We start from the raw sequence: 17,549 nt of genomic DNA, 5'->3' as shown, positions 1-17,549 counted from the left end.
TATTTTCATGGATTTTTTATTTTGTTTTCTTTTCTTTGGCAAGGTTGGATCTTGCTCTCAGCTCTGGTTGACCTGTGATTCACTACGTACACTCTGGTTGTACTCAAACTCACAGAGATCCTCCCACGTCCCACTCCCATTTGCAGAAATCAAAGGCGTCCTGCACAACACCTAGGTAGCCAAATGGATTCTTTTGAGAACTTTTATCAACACCTCCAGATTCCATCTCATGGTCTTCAATCCACTCTGCTAAAAATTAAAGGGTAATATCTCCTTAGACATCTATCTACTGATGATAGGAAAAAAATAGGGTATAGGCACACACACACATAATAGGGTTGGATTTTGTGGCACACTCCTTTAATCCCAGCAGTTTGGAGGTAGAGCTAGGAGGATGACTGTGAGTTTCAGGCCACCCTGAGACACCACATGGTGCATTCCAAGTCAGCCTTGGCTATAGAAAAACCTTACTTTGAAAAGCCAAAACCAAACAGACAAAAACAAAAAACAACATGAACTCAGTACAGGGAGTGTACCCTTTCATTTCTGCAGTAAGAACAACTAGGCATTTAAAAGTAGGAGAATTTGGGGTGCACAGATGGGTTAGCAGTTAAGGCACTTGCATGCAAAGCCAAGGAATCCACAGGATCAATTCCTCAGGACCCATGTAAGTCTGATTCACAAGGGGACGCATGCATGTGGAATTCGTCGGCAGAGGCTGGAGGCTCTAGATCCCCCAATCTCAATCTCTCTGTGCCCGTGTCTCTCTCTCTCTCTTTCTCTCCCTCTCTCTCTCCATATACATATATATACATATATATATCTGACTCTTTCAATCTGTTTCAAACAAACAAACCAATCAATGAATAGAAAATGGTAGGATACTGTAATTATACCTTTTAATTATTCCTAGTTGTGGATTTATTTGTAACAAAATTTTAGGTTTCGATACTTCTAGATTACGTTCGTAGCTACATCATTCTCATTAATTTTAACTTACCTGAGGCATTTGTATGAAAATGCTTGATCATTACGTTCCAATCTGACAGTTGACTCTGTATCATGGAGAAAAGGAGAAGTAAATAATATATGAGTCATTTTTATGTGTGTGTAATATGCCTTTTTAGCTTCCCTCATTCATATTCTGAGGAAATGTCTACTGATGATATTTGTATAATGTGTAACATACATATACAGATAATTTATTTTTAAGTAGGGTCTCACTCTAGCCCGGGCTAACCTGCAATTCACTGTTTTCTCAGGGTGGCCTTGAACTCAAAGTGATCCTCCTACCTCTGCAACCCAAGTGCGGGGCCTAAAGGTGTGCAGCATGGTGCCCAGCTGTGTGTAATGTATTTTTATAGCTCAGATTATTGAATAGATCACATCTTGGCTCTCATTGATCTTAGTCTAACAGAGAATGTTAGGCAGAAAATGGTTATAAATTCAGGTAGATGCAGTAAGAAACAGATCGTTACAGATTTGGGAGGTGTTTCAGAAGCTAAAGTAGCTTGTTCACAAAGCGTGCCGTCTTGGCTTGATTCCCTAGCTCCATCATTAAGCCTGCTCCCTGTGTGCTGGACTTCACCTGACAAGCGATGAACGTTCACTTCCATCAATGTGTCCATTTCTGCAGTAGATGTCTTAGGTGTTGATGTTCTCACCAATTCGTTCAATGGACTTTTTGTAATTTCACGTTTGTTTACTTTCTCCAAAGGACAGGCACTTTCATTTCTGCAAGGTAGTCATACAGAATAATGGTGTCTCTTAATTCTACACCTCAACGTTACAAAACATTATGACAAAATTCGAAAAATTCTCCTTTCACATTTCTTAAAATTTTAAGTTTTGTAATTTATAATTTGAGAGAGATGGAGAAAGGGACAGACAGAGAGAGAATGGGCAGACCAGTTTCTTGAGCCACTGTGACCATGCATCAAACGCCTGTGCCCCCTTGTGTGCATGTGTGACATTGCATGTTGGCATCACTGCACCTGGCTCCATGGGATCTCGAGATCAGAGCAGGATTTGTTATGCTTCACAGGCAAGCACATTAACCGAAAAGCCATCTACGTGGTTAATAATTAATCATCATAAAAATGAGCCCAGGGGAATTCCGGTTAAGATGGCGGCGTAGGTACCACGCCAAAGCAGCCTAGGGGGGAAAACGACCAAAAAAACTCAGCAAAATACACACTTTTACTAAAAAGTGAGGTGTATAGGAAATTGAGGCGGCAGTGGAGAAGTAGAAGAGTTATTGATCATCCAGAGCCTGCACAGGCGGAAAAGCGGCCCCGGCAGCTCGGCCGCGGCGCAGAAGAAAGCCGCCAGACTCTCGGCTCGAGCCGCAGGAAAAGCCAGGTGCGGGATTTTCCCCTCACACCGCGCTCTCCGCAACTCGGAAACGTGAGGGGAGAGCGGCAGCGAGCAGCGGAGGAGAAGACCGCGAGGTAGAAGAACACGTGGAGCAGTGAGAGATCCAGAGCAGCCGCGGCTCCCTCCCCTCCCTCAACGCATGAAGCCAGCTCCAGCGAACACAGCAGCGGCCCGGGACCCGGCCACGCCAACTTGGGCTGACAGCGGGACCCAAGCAGGAGCAGAGTTCGGCAGCAACTTCAGCGGCTCCAGCACCGGTACCAGCGGCCCCAGCAGCAGCGGACACAGGAGCGGCAGCGGCGGCAGATCCCACAGCAGCGGCTTCGGGGGGGAGCAGCGGCGGTGGACACGGCAGCGGCAGCTTCAGCAGCGGTGGTGGCCCCGGTGGTGGCCCCGGTGGTGGCAGCTACGGCAGCAGCAGCGACTCGGTTTGCACCGTAGGAAAAGCAAGTGCCCAGCTCCAGAAATCAGAACAGCAGCCCGATGACCCTGGCAGCAACTTGACTGAGACCAAAATCACCCAAGGTAACTGGGATTGCACCAGGGAAGGGTCTCACTTGGTCACAAGCTGACTTGGATCCCTCAACAGACCAGAAATCTAAACCTCTTTGTTGATAGAGGATCTGGACATTATACTAACTACTCTTGCATACATACTCGGGGCTGTTTTTGATTGAATGTGTACAGTGTTTAGTTAAACTTTAGAATCTACCTGTATTTTATTCCACTCAGCCTGCTTGAATACTCCTAAAGCAGGGAAACTCAACCCCTAAGAACATCTTTGTAGATACTCTGAAAGTCTTAAGAGCCACACCTAATACCTTAAGGTCCTACCCTGAAAATATATTACATCAAATCAATTGATACAGCTAAGAATACACAGCTAGCTAGAAAATCCAAGCATTAACTTAATCCAAGATGCAAAAATATATACATTATAACACAAGAAACACTAAAAAGCAAGACGATATAAATCCACCTAAAAGTATTAATGCATCAGAAATGTCCTCCAGTGAGAAAGAGTTAGAGGAAATGCCTGAGAAAGAGTTCAAAAGAATAATTATAAATATGTTCAAAGAGGTCAAAGAACACATGAAAACAATCAAAGAAGAAATCAAAGAGGAAATCAAAGAGGAAATCAAAGGAATCAAAGAAGAGGCAGGACACCAATTTAATGAAATAAAGAAGGCAATACAATACATAAATAGGGAAATAGAAATAATAAAAAAAAAACCAGTCAGAATTACTAGCAATGAAGAACACAGTTAATGAAATAAAAAACTCTGTAGAAAATCTCACCAGTAGGATGGATGAGGGAGAGGACAGAATATCTAAGCTAGAAGACCAGGTGGCAGACCTAATGCAGTCCAACAAAGAGAAAGACAAACTTATAGAAAAGTATGAGTGGGAATTTCAAGATATTCAGGACACTATGAAAAGATCCAATATAAGAATTCAGGGCATAGTAGAAGGAGAAGAACTCCACTCCAGAGGCATAGTAGGCATCTTCAACAAAATCATAGAGGAAAATTTCCCCCAAATTGGGAAAGAGGTGCCAATACAGATACAGGAAGCCTTTAGAACCCCAGCCAGACAAAACCCAGAGAGAGCCTCTCCTCGCCATATTATAATCATACTTCCAAACACACAAACCAAAGAAAAAATATTGAAAGCAGTTAGAGAGAAAAATCAAGTTACCTACAAAAGCAAGCCCATCAGGATTACAGCAGATTATTCAACACAAACTTTTAAAGCCAGAAGGGCTTGGAGTGATATATTCCAAGTTCTGAAAGATAACAACTGCCAACCACAAGGTTACTTTATCCTGCAAAGTTATCCATTCAAATAGATGGAGAAATAAAGACATTCCATGACAAAAGCAGGTTAAAGGAGTATTTGAAGACAAAACCAGCTCTACAGAAAATACTTGATAGAATCCTCCATGCTGAACAAAAGGAAAAGCACACATATAAGGAACCTAGAAAAAACAAGCTATACTCAAATACCAGTTAACAGAAGAGAGCACAGGTAGAACCAGTAACACACACACACACACACAAAAATGGCAAACATAAATACACACCTTTCAATAATATCTCTTAATATCAACGGTCTCAATGCCCCAACGAAAAGACATAGATTTGCAGACTGGGTTAAAAAGCAGGATCCTACAATTTGTCGTCTCCAAGAAACTCACCTTTCTACAAAGGATAGACATTATCTTAGGGTGAAAGGTTGGAAGACGGTGTTTCAAGCAAATGGGCCTAGAAAACAAGCAGGGGTTGCTATCCTAATATCAGACAGGGTAGACTTTAGTCCGACGTTAGTCAAGAAAGATAAGGAAGGTCACTTTATATTGATTAAGGGCACACTCCAACAGGAGGACATTACAATCCTAAACATATATGCACCTAACATGGGGGCTCCCAAATTCGTCAAACAAACACTATTAGAACTAAGGTCACAGATAACACCAAACACAGTGGTGGTGGGTGACTTTAACACCCCACTCTCATCAATTGACAGGTCATCCAGGGAAAGAATAAACAGAGAGGCATCTGGACTAAATGAGGTCATAGAAGGAATGGACCTAACAGATATATACAGGACATTTCATCCAAAGGCTGCAGAATATACATTCTTTTCAGCAGCACATGGAACATTCTCTAAAATAGACCATCTATTAGGACACAAAGCAAATCTTAACAAATTCAGGAAAATTGAAATAATTCCTTGCATTCTATCTGACCACAATGGAATTAAACTACAAATCAGTAGCAAGAAAGGCTATAGAGCATACACAAAATCATGGAAACTAAACAATACACTACTAAATGATGAGTGGGTCAATGAAGAAATCAAAAAGGAAATCAAAAAATTTATAGAGTCAAATGATAATGAGAACACAACATACCAAAATCTCTGGGACACAATGAAGGCAGTTCTAAGAGGTAAATTTATAGTCTTAAGTGCCTATATTAAGAAATTAGAAAGGTCGCAAGTAAACGACCTAATGCTTCACCTTAAAGCCTTGGAAAAAGAAGAACAAGGCAAACCAAAAATTAGTAGACGGGAAGAAATAATAAAGATTAGGGCAGAAATTAATGAGATAGAAACAAAAAGAACAATCCAAAGAATTAATGAAACAAAGAGTTGGTTCTTTGAAAGGATAAACAAGATTGATAAACCCTTAGCAAATCTGACCAAAAGAAAGAGAGAAGAGACACAAATTAGTAAAATCAGAGATGAACAAGGTAACATCACAACAGATTCCAGAGAAATTCAAAAAATCATAGGGACATACTATAAAAGCATATACTCCACAAAGTATGAAAATCTGAAAGAAATGGATGATTTCCTTGATCTATATGACCTACCTAAATTAAATCAAAATGAGATTAATCACTTAAATAGACCTATAACAAACATGGAGATCCGAACATTTATCAATAATCTCCCAACTAAAAAAAGCCCAGGCCCGGATGGATTCACTGCTGAATTTTACCAGACTTTTAAGGAAGAGCTAACACCATTGCTTCTTAAGCTTTTCCAGGAAATAGAAAAAGAAGGAATTCTACCAAACTCCTTCTATGAGGCCAGCATCACCCTGATACCAAAACCAGGCAAAGATAGAACAAAAAAAGAAAATTACAGACCAATCTCCCTCATGAACATACATGCAAAAATTCTCAACAAAATATTGGCAAACAGAATACAAGAGTATATCAAAAAGATCATTCACCCTGACCAAGTAGGCTTTATCCCAGAGATGCAGGGATGGTTCAACATACGCAAATCTATAAATGTAATACATTACATAAACGGGTTGAAGGACAAAAATCACATGATCATCTCATTAGACGCAGAGAAAGCATTTGACAAAATCCAACATCCCTTCATGATAAAAGTCCTACAGAGACTGGGAATAGAAGGAACATATCTCAATATAATAAAGGCTATTTATGACAAGCCTACAGCCAACATATTACTAAATGGGGAAAAACTGGAAGCTTTTCCACTAAAATCAGGAACAAGACAAGGGTGTCCACTGTCCCCACTTCTATTTAATATACTTTTGGAAGTCTTGGCTATAGCAATAAGGCAAGAGACACACATAAAAGGGATACAAATTGGAAAGGAAGAAATCAAGTTATCATTATTTGCAGATGACATGATTCTATACATAAAGGACCCTAAAGAGTCTACTAGCAAGCTGTTAGAGCTGATCAAAACCTACAGCAATGTAGCAGGATACAAAATAAATACACAGAAATCAGTAGCCTTCATATATGCTAACAACAAACACACAGAGGATGAAATCAGAGAATCACTCCCATTCACAATTGCATCAAAAAAAATAAAATACCTTGGAATAAACCTAACCAAGGAAGTAAAGAATCTATACAATGAGAACTTTAAAACACTCAAGCGAGAAATTGCAGAAGACACTAGAAAGTGGAGAAACAACCCTTGTTCCTGGATTGGAAGAATCAATATCGTGAAAATGGCAATCTTACCTAAAGCAATCTACACATTTAATGCAATCCCCATCAAAATTCCAAAGGCTTTCTTCATGGAAATAGAAAAAACAATCCAAAACTTCATTTGGAATCACAAAAAACCTCGAATATCTAAAATAATACTGAGCAACAAAAAAGAGGCTGGTGGTATCACCATACCTGATTTTAACCTATACTACAGAGCCATAGTAACAAAAACAGCATGGTACTGGCACAAAAACAGACATGTAGATCAGTGGAACAGAATAGAGGACCCAGATGTAAGCCCAAGTAGCTATAGCCACCTGATATTCGATAAAAATGCCAAAAATACTCATTGGAGAAGAGACAGCCTCTTCAGCAAATGGTGTTTTGAAAACTGGATAAATATCTGCAGAAGGATGAAAATCGATTCTTCTCTCTCGCCATGCACAAGAATTAAGTCCAAATGGATTAAAGACCTTAACATCAGACCGGAAACTTTGAAACTGCTAGAGGAAAAAGTAGGGGAAACCCTTCAACATATTGGTCTTGGCAAAGACTTTCTGAATACAACCCCAATTGCTCAGGCAATAAAACCACAGATTAACCACTGGGACCTAATGAAATTACAAAGATTTTGCACCGCAAAGGACACAGTGAAAAAAGCAAAGAGGCAACCTACAGAATGGGAAAAAATCTTCGCCAGCTATATATCTGATAGAGGATTAATATCTAGGATATACAAAGAACTCAAAAAGTTAAATAATAAGGAATCAAACAAGCCAATCAAAAAATGGGCTATGGAGCTAAATAGAGAGTTCTCAAAGGAAGAAATACGAATGGCATATAAGCATCTTAAAAAATGTTCTACGTCACTAGTCATCAGGGAAATGCAGATTAAAACTACATTGAGATTCCATCTCACTCCTGTCAGAATGGCCACCATCATGAAAACAAATGATCATAAATGTTGGCGGGGATGTGGAAAAAAAGGAACCCTTCTGCACTGCTGGTGGGAATGCAATCTGGTCCAGCCATTGTGGAAAACAGTGTGGAGGTTCCTAAAGCAGCTAGAGATTGATCTACCATATGACCCAGCTATAGCGCTCCTAGGCATATATCCAAAGGACTCATCTCATTTCCTTAGAAGTACATGCTCAACCATGTTTATTGCTGCTCAATTTATAATAGCTGGGAAATGGAACCAGCCTAGATGTCCCTCAACAGATGAGTGGATAATGAAGATGTGGTACATTTATACAGTGGAGTTCTACTCAGCGGTAAAGAAAAATGAAGTTATGAAATTTGCAGAAAAATGGATGGACCTGGAAAGTATTATACTAAGTCAGGTAACCCAGGCCCAGAAAGCCAAGCGCCACATGTTCTCTCTCATATGTGGATCCTAGCTACAGATGACTGGGCTTCTGCGTGAAAATGAAAATACTTAGTAGCAGAGGCCAGTAAGTTGAAAAGGAGACATAAAGGGTGGAGAAAGGAAGGGAGGAGGCTACTTAATAGGTTGATATTGTATATATGTAATTACAATGATTGTAATGGGGAGGTAATATGATGGAGAATGGAATTTCAAACGGGAAAGTGTGGGGGTGGGGAGGGAGGGAATTACCATGGGATATATTTTATAATCATGGAAAATGTTAATAAAAATTAAAAAAAAAATGAGCCCAAATTAGACGGAAACTTTCTTGGCAAAGAATAATTATCTAGCCTAAATTATTGCGATCATCTTACTTATCATTTTTCTCCTTAGCGGGAACGACTTTAGCAACTTGTAGAGCATGTTCTTCATCATCATAGTCAGCAGCATTAGGAGATGGGGGACCATCAGCAGGAACAGAAAGAGGGGCAGGAACCTCAGCTTCCTCAGAAATAGCACGATCCAGAAGGGCAGCAAGAGGAGCAGGAGATTCAGGACCATCCTGAGCATTGGGACCATGAGAAACACGGGGACTCTCAGAAGTACTGCAACCATCAGAAGTTATGGGACCAACAGGAGTACTGGGCCCCTCAGAAGTATCAGGAACATCAGAGGGATCAGGATCATCAGAAGTGCCCAGACTGTAAGGAGTGTCTGGACCATCGGGAGTGTCCGGATCATGAGGATTATCTGAACCAACAGGAATATCCGCACCATCAGGAGTGTCTGGACCATCAGGAATGTCTGGACCATCAGGATTATGTGGACCATCAGAAGTGTCTGTACCATCAGGGCTGTCCGGACTATCAGCATTATCTGAAACAGTGGTCGTATCTGGACCATCACAAGTGTCCAGACCATCATGGGTGTCCAGACCCTCAAGAGGATCTGGACCACCAGAAGAGTCAGGACCGTAAGGAGAGTCCATTTCTGAAGTGGATGTCTCACGTGTTGGTATTCTCACCAATTCTCTCAATTGACTTTTTGTAATTGCACTTTTATTTTCTTTCTCCAAAGGATAGGCTCTTTCATTTCTGCAAGTAAATCATAGAAAACAATGTTTTGTAATAAGTCTACTCATCAAGGTTGCAAAACAATTAGGGAAAATTACACACATTTACCCTGTTTATACATTTTTCAAATTTAACACTTTCATTATTATTTATTGGTGGGGGAGGGGTCAGATAAGAAGACCACTAGACAGAGAACAGACAATCTCAGCCGCTGGGAACCAATACCAGATGCACCCTTGGTCTTGTGGGCATGCGCAACAGTGCATGCTTAACTCACTGCATCTGCATGTGAGACCCGGAGGGGAACAGGTTTTCTTAGGCTTCAAAGGCAAACACTTGACCGCTAAGCCATGTCTTCATTTAAAGTTATTGCTACTCATAACAAAAAGCACAAAGAATTACACATTTGTCTCTAGTGTTGTCTGAATGTTGTTAATTAAATAATTGAAGGCTAAACCTCCATTCCTGATACTTTCATGTCAGCACATCATTTGCATGCTGAATTCCATTAAGATACTGCTTTTGCATACTACTCCAGAAAACGCAGTCACCTGCAATTCCAGTCCGAATTAACTGACTAAACATGATCAGATACAGGGAGATGAATTAGATTTCAATGTGTTTTGCAAACTAGGTATGTTTTTGTTATATCAACCCTCTGTTCAACCCCATACTCATTTGTACCATTGTTTCTTTCCTCACCATGGCCTGCTTTCTATTTTCATGGATTTTTTATTTTGTTTTCTTTTGTTTGGCAAGGTTGGATCTCGCTCTCAGCTCTGGTTGACCTGTGATTCACTACGTACACTCTGGTTGTTCTCAAACTCACAGAGATCCTCCTAGGTCCCACTCCCATTTGCAGGAATCAAAGGCGTCCTGCACAACACCTAGGTAGCCAAATGGATTCTTTTGAGAACTTTTATCAACACCTCCAGATTCCATCTCATGGTCTTCAATCCACTCTGCTAAAAATTAAAGGGTAATATCTCCTTAGACATCTATCTACTGATGATAGGAAAAAAATAGGGTATAGGCACACACACACATGATAGGGTTGGATTTTGTGGCACACTCCGTTAATCCCATCAGTTTGGTGGTAGAGCTAGGAGGATGACTGTGAGTTTCAGGCCACCCTGAGACACCACATGGTGCATTCCAAGTCAACCTGGGCTATAGAGAGACCTTACTTTGAAAAGCCACAACCAAACAGAAACAAACAAAAAATAACATGAACTCCGTACAGGGAGTGTACCCTTTCATTTCTGCAGTAAGAACAACTAGGCATTTAAAAGTAGTAGAATTTGGAGTGCACAGATGGCTTAGCAGTTAAGGCCCTTGCATGCAGAGCCAAGGAATCCACTGGTTCAATTCCTCAGGACCCATGTAAGTCTGATTCACAAGGGGATGCATGCATGTGGAATTCGTCGGCAGAGGCTGGAGGCCCTAGATCCCCCAATCTCAATCTCTCTGTGCCCGTGTCTCTCTCTCTCTCTTTCTCTCCCTCTCTCCCATATACATATATATACATATATATATATGACTCTTTCAATCTGTTTCAAATAAATAAACAAATCAATAAATAGTAAATGGTAGGATACTGTAATTATACCTTTTAATTATTCCTAGTCGTGGATTTATTTGTAACAAAATTTTAGGTTTCGCCACTTCTAGAATTACGTTCGTAGCTACATCATTCTCATTAATTTTAACTTACCTTAGGCATTTATATGAAAATGCTTGATCATTACGTTCCAATCTGACAGTGGACTCTGTATCATGGAGAAAAGGAGAAGTAAATAATATATGAGTCATTTTTATGTGTGTGTAATATGCATTTTTAGCTTCCCTCATTCATATTCTACGGAAATGTCTACTGATGATGTTTGTATAATATGTAACATACATATACAGATAACTTGTTTTTTAAGTAGGGTCTCACTCTATCCCGGGCTAACCTGCAATTCACTGTTTTCTCAGGGTGGCCTTGAACTCAAAGTGATCCTCCTACCTCTGCATCCCAAGTGTGGGGACTAAAGGTGTGCAGCATGGTGCCCAGCTGTGTGTAATGTATTTTTAAAGCTCAGATAATTGAATAGATCACATCTTGGCTCTCACTGATCTTAGTCTAACAGAGAATGTTAGGCATAAAATGGTTATAAATTCAGGTAGATGCAGTAAGAAACAGATCGTTACACATTTGGGAGGTGTTTCAGAAGCTAAAGTACCTTGTTCACAAAGCGTGCCGTCTTGGCTTTATTCCCTACCTCCATCATTAAGCCTGCTCCCTGTGTGCTGCACTTCACCTGACACGCGACGACCGTTCACTTCCACCAATGTGTCCATTTTTGCAGTAGATGTCTTAGGTGTTGATGTTCTCACCAATTCGTTAAATGGACGTTTTGTAATTTCACGTTTGTTTACTTTCTCCAAAGGACAGGCACTTTCATTTCTGCAAGGTAGTCATACAGAATAATGTTGTCTATTAATTCTACACCACAACGTTACAAAACAATATGAAAAAATTCCAAAAATGCCCCTTTCACATTACTTAAAATTTTAAGTTTTGTAATTTATAATTTGAGAGAGATGGAGAAAGGGACAGACAGAGAGAGAATGGGCAGACCAGTTTCTTGAGCCACTGTGACCATGCATCAAACGCCTGTGCCCCCTTGTGTGCATGTGTGACATTGCATGTTTGCACCATTGCTCCTGGCTACATGGGATGTCGAGATCAGCGCAGGATTTCTGATGCTTCACGGGCAAGTCCCTTAACCGCAAAGCCATCTACATGGTTATTATTTAGTCATCATAAAAATGGGCCCATATTAGAATGAATTTTCTTGGCAAAGAATAATTATCTAAATTATTGCCATCATCTTACTTATCATTTTTCTCCTTAGTGGGAACGACTTTAACAACTTGTAGAGCATGTTCTTCATCATCATAGTCAGCAGCATTAGGAGATGCGGGACCATCGGCAGGAACAGAAAGAGGGGCAGGAACATCAGCTTCCGCAGAAATAGCAGGATCCAGAAGGGCAGCAAGAGGAGCAGGAGACTCAGGACCATCCTGAGTATTGGGACCATGAGAAACTCGGGGATTCTCAGAAGTACTGCAACCATCAGAAGTTATGGGACCAACAGGAGTACTGGGCCCCTCAGAAGCATCAGGAACATCAGAGGGATCTGGATCATCAGAAGTGCCCAGACTGTAAGGAGTGTCTGGACCATCGGGAGTGTCCGGATCATGAGGATTATCTGAACCAACAGGAATATCCAGACCATCAGGAGTGTCCGCACCATCAGGAATATCTGGACCATCAGGATTATGTGGACCATCAGAAATGTCTGTACAATCAGGGGTGTCAGGACCATCAGGATGATCTGAAGGAGTGGTAGTTTCTGGACCATCACATGTGTCCAGACCATCGTGGGTGTCCGGACCATCAAGAGTATCTGGGACACCAGAAGTGTCAGGACCGTAAGGAGAGTCCATTTCTGAAGCGGATGTCTCACGTGTTGGTATTCTCACCAATTCTCTCCATTGACTTTTTGTAAGTGCACTTTTATTTCCTTTCTCCAAAGGATAGGCTCTTTCATTTCTGCGAGTTAATCGTAGAAAACAATGTTTTGTAATAAGTCTACTCATCAAGGTTGCAAAATAATTAGGGAAAATTACACACATTTACCCTGTTTATATATTTTTCAAATTTAACACTTTCATTATTATTTATTTGTGGGTGGGGGTCAGAAAAACAGACCACTAGACAGACAACAGACAATCTAGGGCTCTCAGCCACTGGGAACCAATGCCAGATGCACCCTTGGCCTTGTGGGCATGCGCAACAGTGCATGCTTAACTCACTGCATCTGCATGTGAGACCCGGAGGGGAACAGGTTTTCTTAGGCTTCAAAGGCAAACACTTGACCGCTAAGCCATGTCTTCATTTAAAGTTATTGCTACTCATTACGAAAAGCACAAAGAATGACACATTTCTCTCTAGTGTTGTCTGAATGTTGTTAATTACATAATTGAAGGCTAAACCTCCATTCCTGATACTTTCATGTCAGCACATCATTTGCATGTTGAATTCCATTAAGATACTGCTTTTCCATACTACTCCAGAATGCTCAGTCACCTGCAATTCCAGTACGAATTAACTGACTAAACATGATCAGATACAGGGAGATGAATTAGATTTCAATATGTTTACCAAACTAGGTATATTTTTGTTATATGAACCCTCTGTTCAACCCCATACTCTTTTGTACCATTGTTTCCTTGCCCCACCATGGCCTGCTTTCTATTTTCATGGATTTTTTATTTTGTTTTGTTTTGTTTGTCAAGGTTGGATCTCGCTCTCAGCTCTGGTTGACCTGTGATTCAAAAAGTACACTCTGGTTGTACTCAAACTCACAGAGATCCTCCTAGGTCCCACTCCCATTTGCAGGAATCAAAGGCGTCCTGCACAACACCTAGGTAGCCAAATGGATTCTGTTGAGAACTTTTATCAACACCTCCAGATTCCATCTCATGGTCTTCAATCCACTCTGATAAAAACTAAAGGGTAATATCTCCTGAGACTCTATCTACTGATGATAGGAAAAAAATATGGTATAGGCACACACACACACACACACAGAAAAGGTTGGATTTGTGGCATACTCCTTTAATCCCAGCAGTTTGGAGGTAGAGCTAGGAGGATGACTGTGAGTTTCAGGCCACCCTGAGACACCACATGGTGCATTCCAAGTCAGCCTCGGCTATAGAGAAACCTTACTTTGAAAAGCCACAACCAAACAGAAACAAACAAAAAATAACATGAACTCAGTACAGGGAGTGTACCCTTTCATTTCTGCAGTAAGAACAAGTAGGCATTTAAAAGTAGGAGAATTTGAGGTGCACAGATGGCTTAGCAGTTAAGCACTTGCATGCAAAGCCAAGGAATCCACAGGTTCAATTCCTCAGGACCCATGTAAGTCTGATTCACAAGGGGACGCATGCATGTGGAAATCGTTGGCAGAGGCTGGAGGCCCTAGATCCCCCAATCTCAACATCTCTATGCACGTGTCTCTCTCTCTCTTTCTTTCTCTCCCTCTCTCCCTCTATATACATATATATACATATATATATATGACTCTTTCAATCTGTTTCAAACAAATAAACCAATCAATGAATAGAAAACGGTAGGATACTGTAATTATACCTTTTAATTATTCCTAGTTGTGGATTTATTTGTAACAAAATTTTAGGTTTCGCCACTTCTAGAATTACGTTCGTAGCTACATCATTCTGATTAATTTTAACTTACCTCTGGCATTTGTATGAAAAAGCTTGATCATTACGTTCCAATCTGACAGTGGACTCTGTATCATGGAGAAAAGGAGAAGTCAATAATATATGAGTCATTTTTATGTGTGTGTAATATGCATTTTTAGCTTCCCTCATTCATATTCTGAGGAAATGTCTACTGATGATGTTTGTATAATGTGTAACATACATATACAGATAATTTGATTTTTACGTAGGGTCTCACTCTAGCCCAGGATAACCTGCAATTCACTGTTTTCTCAGGGTGGCCTTGAACTCAAAATGATCCTCCTACCTCTGCATGCCAAGTGTGGGGACTAAAGGTGTGCAGCATGGTGCCTAGCTGTGTGTAATGCATTTTTAAAGCTCAGATAATTGAATAGATCACATCTTGGCTCTCATTGATCTTAGTCTAACAGAGAATGTTAGGCAGAAAATGGTTATAAATTCAGGTAGATGCAGTAAGAAACAGATCGTTACAGATTTGGGAGGTGTTTCAGAAGCTAAAGTACCTTGTTCACAAAGCGTGCCGTCTTGGCTTGATTCCCTAGCTCCATCATTAAGCCTGCTCCCTGTGTGCTGGACTTCACCTGACAAGCGATGAACGTTCACTTCCATCAATGTGTCCATTTCTGCAGTAGATGTCTTAGGTGTTGATGTTCTCACCAATTCGTTCAATGGACTTTTTGTAATATCATGTTTGTTTACTTTCTCTAAAGGACAGGCACTTTCATTTCTGCAAGGTAGTCATACAGAATAATGTTGTCTATTAATTCTACACCTCAAGCTTACAAAACAATATGACAAAATTCCAAAAATGCCCCTTTTCACATTTCTTAAAATTTTAACAGTTTTGCAATTTATAATTTGACAGAGATGGAGAAAGGGACAGACAGAGAGAATGGGCAGACCAGTTTCTTGAGCCACTGTGACCATGTATCAAATGCCTGTGCCCCCTTGTGTGCATGTGTGATATTGCATGTTTGCACCATTGCTCCTGGCAACATGGGATGTCAAGATCTGAGCAGGATTTCTGATGCTTCACAGGCAAGTGCCTTAACCGCAAAGCCATCTACATGGTTATTAATTAGTCATCATAAAAATGAGCCCATATTAGAATGAATTTTCTTGGCAAAGTATAATTATTAAATTATTGCCATCATCTTACTTATCATTTTTCTCCTTAGTGGGAACGACTTCTACAACTTGTAGAGCATGTTCTTCATCATCATAGTCAGCAGCATTAGGAGATGCCGGACCATCGGCAGGAACAGAAAGAGGGGCAGGAACCTCAGCTTCCTCAGAAATAGCACGATCCAGAAGGGCAGCAAGAGGAGCAGGAGATTCTGGACCATCCTGAGCATTGGGACCATGAGAAACTCGGGGATTCTCAGAAGTACTGCAACCATCAGAATTTATGGGACCAACAGGAGTAATGGGACCCTCAGAGGTATCAGGAACATCAGAGGTGTCAGTATCATCAGAAGTGCCCAGACTGAAAGGAATGTCTGGACCATCGGGAGTGTCCGGATCATGAGGATTATCTGAACCAACAGGAATATCCGCACCTTCAGGAGTGTCCGGACCCTCAGGAATGTCTGGACCATCAGGATTATGTGGACCATAAGAAGTGTCTGTACCATCAGAGGTGTACGGACCATCAGGATGATCTGAAAGAGTGGTAGTATCTGGACCATCACAAGTGTCCAGACCATCGTGGGTGTCCGGACCATCAAGAGTATCTGGGACACCAGAAGTGTCAGGACTGTAAGGAGAGTCCATTTCTGAATTGGATGTCTCACGTGTTGGTATTCTCACCAATTCTCTCAATTGACTTTTTGTAATTGCACTTTTATTTCCTTTCTCCAAAGGATAGGCTCTTTCATTTCTGCAAGTTAATCGTAGAAAACAATGTTTTGTAATAAGTCTACTCATCAAGGTTGCAAAACAATTAGGGAAAATTACACACATGTACCCTGTATATATATTTTTCAAATTCAACACTTTCATTATTATTTATTTTTTGGGGGGTCAGATAAAAAGACCACTATACAGAAAACAGACAATCCAGGGCTCTCAGCCCCTGGGAACCAATGCCAGATGCACCCTTCACCTTGTGTGCATGCGCAACAGTGTATGCTTGACTCACTGCATCTGCATGTGAGGCCTGGAGGTGAACAGGTTTTCTTAGGTATCAAAGGCAAACACTTAACATCTAAGCCATGTCTTCATTTAAAGTTATTGCTACTCATTACAAAAAGCACAATAAATGACACATTTGTCTCTAGTGTCTGAATGTTAATTACATAATTTATTCCTGATACTTTCATGTCAACACATCAATTGCATGTTGAATTCCATTAAGATCCTGCTTTTGTAAACTACTCCACAATTATCAGTGACCTGCAATTTCAGTCGGAATTGACTGACTAAACATGATCAGATACAGTGAAATGTAGATTTTGATGTGTTTTTCGAACTAGATATGTTTTTGTTACCTCCACCCTCTGTTCAACCCCACACTCATTTCCACCACTGTGTCTTTGCTCCACCATGGCCTGCTTTCTACTTTCATGGATGTTATGTTTTGTTTTGCAAGGTTGCGTCTTGCTGTGAGCCCAGGTTGACCTGTGATTCACTATGTACTCTGTGGCTGTACTCAAAATCACAGCGATCCTCCTAACTCCCACTCCCCTGACGGCGTGCTCTACAACACCCAGCTAGGCAAAAGGATTCTTTGGAGAACGTTTATCAACACCTCCAGATTCCATCTTATGGTCTCCAATCTACTTGAACAAAGACTAAAGGGTAAAATCTCCTTAGACATCCATCTACTGATGATAGGACAGAAATTGAGTATACACACACATATGGAATTTTATCCAACTCTAAAGACAATGAAATTATTAATTATATAGGAAATGGGTGGATAGA

General features: G+C 40.7%; 1 protein-coding gene across 1 annotated transcript in view; it reads right to left on the bottom strand.

Annotated features, from left to right (window-relative positions):
* Positions 1–17,549, bottom strand: part of LOC123453785 — a 50,895-nt gene that overhangs the window by 14,912 nt on the left and 18,434 nt on the right. Inside the window, exons 13-18 of the mRNA XM_045131912.1 lie at positions 12,187–12,906; positions 11,570–11,754; positions 11,020–11,074; positions 8,607–9,326; positions 1,589–1,734; positions 1,001–1,055 (exon numbers count right to left, since the gene is read on the bottom strand). Of these exons, the coding sequence (XP_044987847.1) occupies positions 1,001–1,055; positions 1,589–1,734; positions 8,607–9,326; positions 11,020–11,074; positions 11,570–11,754; positions 12,187–12,906 (1,881 nt within the window). The remainder of the gene's footprint in view (positions 1–1,000; positions 1,056–1,588; positions 1,735–8,606; positions 9,327–11,019; positions 11,075–11,569; positions 11,755–12,186; positions 12,907–17,549) is intronic.

Source organism: Jaculus jaculus, chromosome 12 (assembly GCF_020740685.1).
Source record: "Jaculus jaculus isolate mJacJac1 chromosome 12, mJacJac1.mat.Y.cur, whole genome shotgun sequence".
In the NCBI taxonomy this organism is placed as follows: Eukaryota; Metazoa; Chordata; class Mammalia; order Rodentia; family Dipodidae; genus Jaculus; species Jaculus jaculus.
This window is presented reverse-complemented; position numbering and strand designations above follow the sequence as displayed.